A 12,361-nucleotide genomic window follows, 5' to 3' on the forward strand; every position below is an offset into this window, starting at 1 on the left:
TTTCTTACTACCTTAATCACTTAGACTCAAAATTCTCAATATTTATTGTACTGAGGTGTTTTCAGGCACAATTCTTAATCTGAGACTGGGGAAGTTTATTGTCTTGCCCAGGTCACCCCCCCTTTCCCTTCCCCAACATAGAGCCATGTAGGGTTTTAAGAAGAGAAGTGAATTGAAGTCTTTGTTCATTAAACTGAATTTTGGAAAAGACCTCTGCTTGTTTTCCAAGTACAAAGAAGAAATATATTGATGTCATTTTGATGAAAACTGGAAAATTGGAAGCCTTAAAGAATGTCGTGAGAGGAATTGTTTCCTACCCAGAATTGTGGTACAGCAGCTTCTGGATCTTTTGTCATCTGTGTTTTGAGGGTGCTGTGGGCTGGCTGAGGATGTCCTGCAGTTGCAGGACTAAGTTGTTACAGGACTGACAAAGAAAAGAAATGTGGATGGTGAATAAACAGCTCAGCAGTGCTGTCGGTGACTGCTAATTTGAAGTCTGTGTGATTCAGATACAGAGTGGACAAACTGAGAAAAATAAAATGGGGCAGCGAATGTGGGCAGCTGTGAATGTCACCCAGTGCAGATGTTTGATGTGTCTTTAGTGGCCAGGCAGTCAATATTTCAGGCTTCATTTTCTTTGGACCAAGCTGGTCCTGATCTTGCTGAGCTGCCATCTTCACATTCTCCAGTTCTTCCCAGGGTTTGCAATTATTTGGAGTTTTTCAGGTTTTTTTTTTTTTTTTCTTCTATTAGGTTCCTGGTGGTACACTTGAACATAAGCATTTGCAGTGTCATAGGAGATAAATTATTACCTAAAACAGCTTCTTTCAAAATTGCTTGCAATAATGAAATTATATCATTGAGGGCCCTTTTTTATGATGTGAAAAATTTTAAGTGAACAGGTTCCAATGTCTACCGTGTTATTATTTCTCAGATGTTTTTTTTTTTAGTTCTCTTGGAAATTATTTATATAACAGTGCAAAGTTCCACAAATAGAGTATCTTCTTAATATGCTTTTGCCGAGCTTCTGGCATTGTCTTAAATGCTATGAAGTAACAGAATTCTCTATGTAACAGAACTAGTCTTTGGCATAGCATTAATGATTTATGTGTAATATCTGAATTTTATTTGCATGCATGCTTTCAGCCATGTGATAACAGCTGTTGCTCTACATACATTATCTGAGTATTTTCTGAAGTGTGCTATGATGTTTTTTGTATACAAGTTATGATGTAAATATGTTGTTTATAAATATTGGCTAACTTCTGGCTTCTTTTGAAAAAGCTGTTACTAAATATTGCATGCTCCAGAACTAATTTGAAAGAAAACTGTAATGCCTGTTTCTGTGTATTTCAGATGTATTCCGTTCTTTATCCTTTTCCATTTAGAGACCTGTCATTTTTTTTTAGAACGTTTTAGAAGTGAAGACTGAAAAATAATTAGGAAATTATAGTGGAATACGTTAAATGTTTGTCTTGTAAGTTAAGCATATATATTTTGAAACACATCTTTTAAGACTTTCTGGAAAGATGGAGTCAGTTCAATCAGTTTGAAAAATTTTCTTGTCTTTAAGACAAACAAAAAAACCCAGCCCAATGTTAAGACATGTATATTAAAATATAAGGATTCATATGTACTTGCAAGTGGTATGTTTTCCTTACATTTTCCTTACTTTTCTGACTTTATATTTTGCTTGTAGGCACATCTAGGAACTTTTTTCGTAGGCAGTTTAGTGTCTGTAAAGTTTTATATTGGTGAAGTTGTAAGTACACACAAATAACACTAGTTTTCTTAGGCTTTTTTTTTTTTTTGATGGCTACAAATATTCTTTACATATGCTCACAGTTATAAAACGTAGCTACATAATTTTTCCTGGATTTTACTTGGTTCAATTTATATAGTATCTAGGTTTTCATTTGAACTTACCCTTGCCTTTCAATCAAAGACAAGGGCCTCTATTTTGAGAAATAATATTGAATTTTAGGGTGACATCAGAGGCACAACATTAAGGGACATGGTTTACTGGTGGGCTTGATAGTGCTAGATTAATGGTTGGACTTAGTGATCCTAAAGGTCCTTCCCAAACAAAATGATCATAGAATCATAGAAAGTTGGCATTGGAAGGGACCTCGAAAGATCATCTATTCCAACCCCCCTGCCAGAGCACTATTCTATTATTCTACTGCACAGTTAAACTGATTAAAAATCAGACCTGGACAACACTTAGAGTACTAAGCATGTGAACAGTCAGATGCTGTCTATAGGAGGCCTGGGTAGCAAATTTTTTTATGCCTTGTATCTGACAGAAATCCACTACTTACCCAGGCACTGGGCATCATAGTTTTTTGTTCAATATAACTCCTTCCCATATTGATCATAGTAACTGGCAAATGCTTAAAAGCAACGGCTGATGTAGGAATTTCTGATATCTGAAATAAAAGCTTTTAGAATTTGAAGCACTGATCATCGAAACTGACTTGACTGTTCCCATACAGCTGAGTCCTGAGTACCTGCTGAGCTCACTGCACTACTTCTAATGGAAAAGCACCTGCTAATGTCCAGTTTGAACTTCCCAAGCTGCAGGCTGTGTCTGTGAGCCCATGTGATGCCAGCCATGAGATGAGTGAGGAGAGTTTGGCTGTCTTGTCTTTAGCTTCCCTTCGGATGGTTGTGGGTTACAACTCCCACACCTCACCCCCCTTCACCCTCTCCTTATAGGGTATAAGCTCCATTATTAGGCTCTAAGATGCCCTTGCCATCTTGGTAGCTGTTAAGTGGACTCCGTTTTCTCATTTCTCTTAAATTGTGTGGTCTGAAGTGGGTTGTGGCACTTGAAGTACAGTCTCATTAGCTCTGAGTAAACAGGAGTAATAATAACCTGCTTTGCTTTGCTGGTCCTGCTTGCATTCAGTCACACTGAATTGGACATTCACTTTAACCCCCAGGTCCTTTCTGCAGGGCCAAGAGCAGCTCAGCCAGTTGCTTCTCATTCTACACTGGTGCAGAATGAAGTTATGAACTTCATGATTTTCTGCTCAAGTCTTCAAGTTTGTCAAGTAAATTTTGGACTGTGGCCTTACTGTTCAGTGTGTCACCCACCGTTCCTAACTTAGTGGTCTGAAAGTTGTATTTCTCTGAATTCTGAATAAATTTTCTTTTAAAAGTCATCCCTCTTTCACGTGATAGCCTTCTCTTTTATGACAGCCACCTGCAAAATTCTGCATAGTGACTGGTAACAGGCCGAAGTTTCATCTTCCAAAGCCATAACAGAGCTTTTTGTAGCATTCATGATGAAGTAGTAAATTTTCTGTAATTTTTAAACCGTAACAGTAATAAGAGACTACTTAGGCCTCCCTTTGTTCTCTGGACAAAATGTTCCAACAAGCAATAAAGTTTCAGTAGTGCCATTAATCTCAAGTTAAACTATAAATAAAACCTGACTTTAATTGATTTCTGCATTTCTGAGTCATAGCAGCAAGTACATCATTGATTGTGACCTAGGTGATGATATACAGTAGTTTGGTTACAAGATTCCAGATGATGCTGTAGAGACTTGAATGGTTGACTGTAGAACTCTTACAGTTTTGAGGTTTCTAGGAGTGGGAGTTTTGGGAGGAAAAAAACTCTGTAAGTGTCTTAAAGAAAAAATTACTTTCAACAGGAAGATAAAAAATACCCATCTTCTAGGCTTGCATCTGTGTTTTAGTATGATGGAGCCTGTTACATACACCAGGACAGCTCAAACGTGCTTGTCATGAGCTTGATAGAGGAGCTGAGTGGAAAACCAGAATTCCTCCTCTGGCTCATTTTGTCAGGCTCTGATAATCATGCTTAGATTTTGACATATTGAAGTCACAGAGGAAGTTCTAAATGCTTCACAGATACCAATAAGCCATCAATAAGTGATGGTTAACTTGGTGGCTTAGGGCTGCATTTTCCTTTGCAGCAGCATGAAAACCAGGCATTTGAGAGGCTTTGCAGTTGGCTCATCAGATGATGACTCTGCAGTGCTAGAACTTGAACATTGCAATGAAATGTAGATTTTCTTTTCAGAAGTCATCTCTCCCTGGAGACAGCCAACCTACACAACTTCATGTACTTTCCTGAAAAAAAAAAAAAAATAAAAAATTTGAAGTGTTATTATCTGAAAGACTAATGGTATGTTGGGAGCATTTATGTAGTACTGAAGAAAGACTACACAGTTCTTACAGTACAGTGACTTGCAGTACTTGCAATAAAAAGAAATTCTATACTATAATACAAAATACAAGCATTTCTATGAGTTTTTTCTCTTGATTTTGTTGATAGATGGTTTTAATTACATACAGTTTATGCAACAGATAATTTTGCTGGGAAGATACTCTGTGACTAATATGATCAACAGAATCTGAAGCCCTTTTAGGCTGCTTTGGGAGGAGGCAGACAAATTGACTGATGCTGGGAGCTGGATTTTGGGTTCCCTATGCAAATGTTTCTGTTGGGCGTGTCTGGAGTCACGCTGCTTCAGAGCAGCCTGAGTGTTCCTGCTGCTATAGATCCCTCAAAACTCAGAACTTGAAAGTAAGATTAGACATAAAAATTTAATTACATCGGAACTCATATAATCTTCCATGCTACAAGAAGGTGGGAAGAACTAACTAAAATGCTTGATTTTTAGCTCCATTTTCGTTGCTAGTTAGGTTATGAGAGGAAAGCTTTAGTCAAACGACTCATGTTTAGTTGGTAGAGTATCTTTTGTGTGCACAGGTAGCTTAAGACTGAGGCTGGGTGAGTAAAAACAAGTTTAGTTCTGAAGTGGAAATGTTTTCCTAATTTTTTACTTCCTTCCACTTTCATGAAATAAAAAAATAAAAAAACAAAAGGGGGGGGGGTGTGCAACAACCCCCAGGCTAAGTGAGGAAATACCAGATGGTTTTTTTGTAAGGCAAAATTTTAATTTTCAAATCATATGCATACATATGTAGAGGACAAGAAGTTTTTTGAAAATTACATTTCCATTGTTTAAGAGGTACAAAGTTTTGACCAAATTTCATATAGTTGTAGAGAAAAACATTCTGTCATTAAATTGCTGTATACTTCTGTAGCTTATACTTTTTTGTTCGTTGTATACTTCTCTAATTTCTGTGCTTACATTTCCTTTTATTACTTTGACGTTTTTGCGTTTTAAATCCATCTTGTTGAGTGAAATAATTGAACATAATGTGTAACTTTGCTGTCAGGATAGATATGCATTTAGTAAGACTTCCCATCTGTTCACTTTCAAAATTGAGACAGCATACAAACTGAGAAAAACCAAGCATGTGGTAAAGGTTTTATGTTGGAGATGGTGCATTAAGCTACTGAGCCTTACAGTTTCAATTTTATTTATATTTTATCTTTATAACACGGTTATGTTTAGCTTATTTTTACTAATGTTCCGTTGGTAAATTTGCCCTGCATGGCAGTATGTGAAGGAATCTGATTCTTAGTTATTTAAACAAGAGAAAAGCAGCTTAGTATATTAAAATATTTTACAATGCATTAATCTGTTATGTATTAAAACAGAAGACTCTTCTTAGAATCTCCACAAAAAGATCCTTCTTGAAGCAGTACCTTTTTCAGATATAATTTAGGCCTAACATTAAGAATTCCAGTTATTGGTTATTCATTAGTTGAACTAAAAGACCTTTCCCAAAATTCTGTTTTGTACTCCTAAAAAAGTTGACTTGGTAAATAATATATTGCTGGCAACATATACTGCCACATCTGATCAGATATAGTTTCAGTATCATAAAATAATGATTATATTATTAATCAATATTAAGTTATCCACGTATCCGGAAAAGATCCCTTCCTAAATAAGAGACAAAATATCAAGTTGAAAATGTTGTTCTGGGTTTTGGAGAAACCTTTGGAGATTTCTTCCTTTGTTAAGGAGTATGCTGGTGCATGTAAATTAATCAGAGTCTTTGGTGCATATAAGTTTCAGTCTGTGTTCCCCTTAATTCTGATGAAATGTAAATCATGTCTAATGTTTAGCAGTGCAGCAACCTACATGAACAGGCATTATGGACAGTGGCCCACTCATTTTCCCTGAAGGCTTTTTTAACTCCCTATTGATTTATACCACAATTTTTAATGAGGTTTCCGCTTAACTTTAATTATGAAGTTCCTACTGCTATACCTTTCTCCTGTTAAAACTGCTGTAAACTAAACTGTTACTATGTTTTGGGTTTTTTTTTTTTCCTTTTTTTTTTTTTTTCTTTGGAATCCATCTAAATACTCAGCTGAAAAGATGTAGTCTTTTACAGTGTAGATTACATGATATTGTGCAGTTGAGATAGAGAATTAGTTTTGGACTGTCATCTGACCTTGTGGAAATCAAGCCCTAGCTCAATATTGCAGTAAATAATATTAAAAAAAAAAAAAAAAAAAAAAAAGTTCTACAACATGCTTTTTGAACTACATAATGAGTATTCTAGCAGTCACAAGGCTTTGTTGAACTCATGGGCTGGCATTCATTTGAGCACATTTTTTCTTACAGTGAGCAGAGATTAAACTTGAAAATGCTCTCCACGTGCTCATTCAAAATAATAGCAGGAGGAAGGAAGAGTTTTGCTTTAAGTGGAAAGGGATAGTCACTCCTTGCTATTGCACACTGAATCAGATAGAGACAGCTGCAGAGGGAAGATATGCATTGCAAAAACCAGATCAATTGGATTCACTCAAATCCAAATGAAATTACATCAGTCAATAACCTTCCTTTCAAGTTACTGAAATCTTCTTGGCCCAAATTTCTCTTGTCAGGTTGCTGAGTTTTGCCAATGATTAAAGTATCTTGAAATTGCTTCGATAACATCAAGGACCTTGTTGTGACAAGGTCTGTAAATGCAGTCTCTTAAAAGAGAAAACTGGGTTTCATGTAGAGTATTGACTGAATTTTTTTGTGTAGGTTCTCAGAACCTTGTATTCACAAAGACAGTGCAGAATGAAGGGAACAATGACACTTTTATTACTGAATGAAGCCACTTAACATATGTGATACCAATATTTTCTTTAATCGTTTATATAAGATATGTCATATCTTCTAGCCTTTTAAATGGTTTGAAAACGTGTTCTTGTTTCAAAGTGGCTATAGTAGTACTTGAAAAGGAGAATTCTGTAAATCAAGACTACTGTTAGCCTTGTTTGCCTGAGTCAACGTGTTTGTAAAGTGAACAGCTCTAAATTCCCCTATTTCTACTCCAATGTGCCGTTTTTAGAATAAAGCAGAGTTACTCGATTACTGTTCTTTTCTATTACTACTTCAGGTGCTGTGGTGTTTTGTCCTGCAGATAACTTTGTTTTTTACAGGCAAGTCAGTCTGTTTATTAGCAAATGCAAGTGTATTTGTGGATGTAAATATAAGTGCAACCAATTGGAAAGCATTTATTAATATTTATAAGTTGGACAACCCTGAGAAGGTTGAAGGTTAGCAATGCCTAGAAGACACGTTGCTCGTAATTGTTCTGTGGGGTCTGGTGGTTCTTTTTTACCCTACTAAATAGCTGTGCGACTCTCCTGCACATACGGAGTTGTAATTACACAGTGTAATTACACTGGGATCAAGGGATGTACCTTGAGCAGACGGAATTTTAAAAATGGTTATCACTTATATCACGTTCAGATGGTTTGATGTTTACTGCAGGGATGGTTCCTTGCCTTCTAAAACCTTGGTCAGCACTTCTAGAATTAAATAGCTAAAGTTTCTCTCTCTTCCCTTACCATCTTACCTCACTGAAGCTTTTTCTAGATATACCAAGTATCTCTTCAGGCTTGATGGGCTTACCTGGTGGGAAAGTCCTGACTTTTCAGAATTGGTAAGGTATGCTGAAGCAAACCTTTGAAGATACACTGAGCTTACATTATGGTTGCAAATGTATTTTACTTGTGCCCAGTTAACAGCCAAAAACATTTTTGTCACAACGTGTATTTAAACTGATGAAAGCAAGTGTGAAAACAGCTAAAAATGAATAAGGATCAAAACTACTAAGCATGACATTTCTCAGCAATTTGCATTTTACAGTATCTGTTACACAAATAAAGAGAGCCTTTGGCAATTCCTGTGGAAAGTCTTGAAATGGTTTGTGGGGCTTTTTGTACTGTAAATTCCTTAGAAAAGGAAATTTGCATAGATTCATAGACACCCCCTTCCTCCATTACATAATGCTTATGTAATTGAGGATGCAGGTTATAGCCCATGTGTGTGTGGTTAATGGGAGATGGAGAGAGGTTGATGTGTTTCTCTATCACTGTACCAAAACTTCAAAACTGTTGAACTTGGAAGTGCTTTCTTAGGTCCCTCTGTTGTATAGGAATATAGCAGAGCTGATAAAAACTGCTCTTCTTCTAAAGCAGTTGTGAACCTGCCTGTTGAAGGTACTATTACTGCATTAGTGCATTTCCTCTGATGCTTTTTTTCCATCTGATGTTTATTCCATCTACTGGTAAGAAAGACAGGAAAGCTGTTCAGTTTTGTTTACTGTCCTTATTTCAGATTTTTGTGTCCAGTAAATAAGTAAGGCTGGAAATAGAAGTTCAGATATTGTAGGCAGCTCTGGGTATTGCAGTGAGTAGGAGTCACAGTGGATGTGTAGGTGCTGCAATTCAGTGTAAAAACTCTGTAGTGCATTTGATCCAGGAGGTTTTTAAGCATGTATAGGAATGTTAGCAGCTCTTTGTATGAGGGAAGATTGGGAAAAGATGTGTAGCAGAGGGAGAACAGCAAAAGCTGGGAATAGAAGAGGACAAACCAAGTCAGTATGAAACATCCCAGGAAAAATTTTTACTAAGTAGCTCTCCAAAATCGGTATTCAGCTGCCACCTGAATCTGTGGATTAATTAATTTACATTCCTTTGTCTTTTACCAAGCTCTTGCCAGTTTGAATTGTGTTTAAACAAGATCAGTGGTTATTCCTTGATTGAATAATACTCTATAGGTGAAGGGGATGAAGATAACTCTAAATGATATAAAATAAATGATGTAAAGTCAGATTTTAAAGACAGTAAAAATAGAAAAACCAACCAATTAAAAAGCAAATACCCTCTAATGTGTCAGTAAATATTATAATATTCTTTAAAATTTCTTAGTATTTGCTGTCAATGAAAATACAATAGAAAAAAATAGGACTCACTAGTGCAGGTATAGGTAACTTTTATTTCCTACTTAGGAAATAAACTACTACTTTGTTCTTAGAGCTTTACCTAAAGTAGTAGGATCTTGGCTTTCCTCTGTAGGTACAAGGCTCTGTGAGCCTTCTTTGTCTTCTAATACTTCAATTTTATTGTTAAATTGAGCTTACTGTTAAAAATGTATCTTTCTGTTAGCTCAGCTATGAAATTTGTTTATAAACATACATTTACATAAAAAGAATTTTATATAAAATAATTTATAAATATATATTTATATATGTGTAAATACATATATAAGCACATACAAATGAGTACACATACATATATATATGTGTGTGTATAAACACATACACATTTAGGGAAACAGAAATACAAGGTCATATTAAAAGTATGGATTGCTGTATTCATCTCCAAACCTTGCTGCCCCTGGTAGTGCAGAGCTTATCACATTCTGATGACCTGACTCTGATGGTACAGGTGCAACTACTCAAGCTGTTGCTGAGAGGACAGAGGTGGCACAAAAACCTTGAGCTTATCTTTGCTAGCTTTAAAAACTCTCCCTTACTTAATGCTTCCTAAATTCTCAGACTTCTTTTCTTTCAAATTCTGTTCTATAAACGAGGCATTTTTTAAGATTCTAACACAGTAGTCATGCTGTTTGTGCTTGTCATGTAGTCAGTCTCGTAGCTGCATTTGTTTGGACTTCAAATCTGAGGAAAATGCTAGCTTCACAATCAAGCCTGCTTGTATTAAATTGTTGCTTTTATGCTTAAAAAAAAAGAAAAGAATCTCTGTCTTATGATGGACTGCCCTTTTTCATTGAGCTGTATTGAGAAAAAGTTAAAAGGATGCTATACTAAATTTAATGCTTAGGCTCTTAGAGACTCTTGGAAGTTTGGTACAAGTTTCTTAAACTATTTGAATCTGAGCATACACATTGCTTGAATTTAGTGTGATGTTAAAATGTTTCATAAGACAGAGCAGAGCTGCTATGATCTTTCAATGTTAATATTTTTTTCTTATCACTTTACTGTGTAGATACCCTTCATGAGACACAACTCTGCCACAACTCATCCTCGGAGGCAATCCTGGAAACCTCTTTTATAATATGATTTTTAAATGTGGATAAAGCTCTGAATAGAGTACCTAAAGTAAAGGAGGACAGCTACCTTGTCTCTACTATAAGCTTATTATGACAAAAAGTTGAGTTTGCTTGTCAGGCTCGGTTAGAATGTAATTGATTGGTTTGTTATTTGGACTGACAAGGTAGTTAATTTGACTGCTTTTTTTTTTATTTTCTTTTTTCTTTTTTTCTTCTCACTAATCAGGAACATTTCTTCTGTGCATTGTTGAAAAATCCCGGATAAATGTCTTGTCAGAATTGTCCTATTAAGTAATGTCTTTTTCCCCTGTGCTTCCTTGGCAAATGATGTTATACAATGCTTGGATTCACTGAAGAGTGACAGAAGCCTGTGGGACTTAAATACTGTGCATTCCTCTATGGTGATACCGAATGAAATAAGCAACAGTTTGCCATCCACCTGCTGCTCTACTTATACTCTACTTATATTCAGTTCAATAAGAACACTTCTATATAGAACACCATGTTGTACATAGACCTTACTGTAAAAAGGATTGTTTTCTACCAAAAAACCCCAAAACTGTTCAGTGATAACGAGACCTGTGAAACACTTGAGACTAACTATTCTGAAGGAATAGATTTGCCACGGAGAAATGGATTTTATGCTTATTAGTATGAACTAATTGTTTCTGACTCCAGACACATGAGTGAACAGAACTATACCTATATTGTTTCCTGAAAAAGTTTTAAGAAAAGAAAAAAAATTGAATATATGCAGACATTTGTTTTGTTTGGCTTACTTCTCCTGGCAGTGTCCAGAACAGGCTTATCTTGTCATAATACAAATATGAAAATGTTACATAAGTTGGGGATGGAATGAAGAACGGATCACACAGCGTGACAGCTGAGGTCTTCATCTTCGTCCATATATATCCTGGTAGATGCAGACATAAAGTATTTTGATCTACCAATGGTACTGGTCCAGATCTTAAATCTACAGTAGCAGTGTGTTGACACCTTCATTGTTTACACCTTGAACTCGCTTGGAGAAACTCTGCTCAAATGCAATCACACTTGTAACTTCATGACATATAATCTTGGAATTTCTTGAGATATGGTGGGTTTTGTCATCTATCAAGGGACATTTTAATTTGAAACTATTTTTTAAATTTAAAAGGAAATTAAATGCTGTAATAAGTAATAGGAGAAATATACAAATTTATGTATACTTATCTACAAGTCATATCTTACCAGGGCATTTCATGTTTGAATATTATATTAAATAAAATTAACCTGATGTCTTAACACGTCGTTTTGTTTTAAAAAGGGGTGGGGTGATATCAGAGTAATATTTTTGTCTCAAGTGTTGGAAATCCTTATGGTTCTGTATTGGTAAGGCACACAAGGACACAAATAAAGAAACTTGCACTAGGAAATAGAACTTAATGACAGAATTTGATCTTTAAGAATCAATGAATCCATTTGAACAAGTCCACTAATCCGGAATTTTGAAGTACCAGTAAAAATTTACATCCAAACAGTGTGCTGACAAAGGGGAAAAAAAATTAATATTTTATCCTGTATGTCACGCTGAGCTTAGAGGGAAAAAAAAAAGGAAAAATTAATGTGTACTGTGATTTATGATAAGTTAAACTAACACAGTATATAGGTAGTGTGAGTAAGATGAGAGAATGATAAATGTACACTACCACTATCCTGTCTTTAGTAAGACCTTTAAAATACTTTTGAGTGTGACATTCTGTTAAGTAAACTAGAGAACATTTCTGTTAATTAAGCTACAATAAAATATGTAGCTGATTAGAAAAGCAGACTCTTTACCATGGACTTACTGTCAAATGATAACCCACTCACTGGGTTCCACTCAGGACTGTCCTGAGTTCAGTATTACTATCTTTTCATTAATTTTTGCTTTAGTGCATTAGGTGCTGGAATAAAGAGTTTGGTTACTTTTGCAGACTGTGTCAGTATGATGTAAGGCATTACAGGGTTAGAATTAAAAATGAAATTTTAAGAAAGCACTCAAAAGAAGCATTCAGTAAAGGAAGAAGTAAATCACCGTTTAGTGCATGATTATGATACAAAGAGTAACTAGTTAGGAGATGTGTCTTC

General features: G+C 35.5%; 1 protein-coding gene across 6 annotated transcripts in view; it reads left to right on the forward strand.

The window, feature by feature from the left end:
• PHF14 (PHD finger protein 14) overlaps positions 1 to 12,361 on the forward strand; it is a 151,800-nt gene that overhangs the window by 78,617 nt on the left and 60,822 nt on the right. Inside the window, exon 17 of one of the 6 annotated variants that reach the window (XM_071735330.1) lies at positions 10,479 to 10,638. The exons of 4 other annotated variants lie outside the window; for them this stretch is intronic. In XM_071735330.1, coding sequence (XP_071591431.1) covers positions 10,479 to 10,503 — 25 coding nt within the window. In that variant the 3' untranslated portion in view covers positions 10,504 to 10,638. One more of the 6 variants, XM_071735331.1, reaches the window with a different exon arrangement.

The sequence above is a fragment of the Heliangelus exortis genome, chromosome 2 (assembly GCF_036169615.1).
Source record: "Heliangelus exortis chromosome 2, bHelExo1.hap1, whole genome shotgun sequence".
Lineage (NCBI taxonomy): Eukaryota > Metazoa > Chordata > Aves > Apodiformes > Trochilidae > Heliangelus > Heliangelus exortis.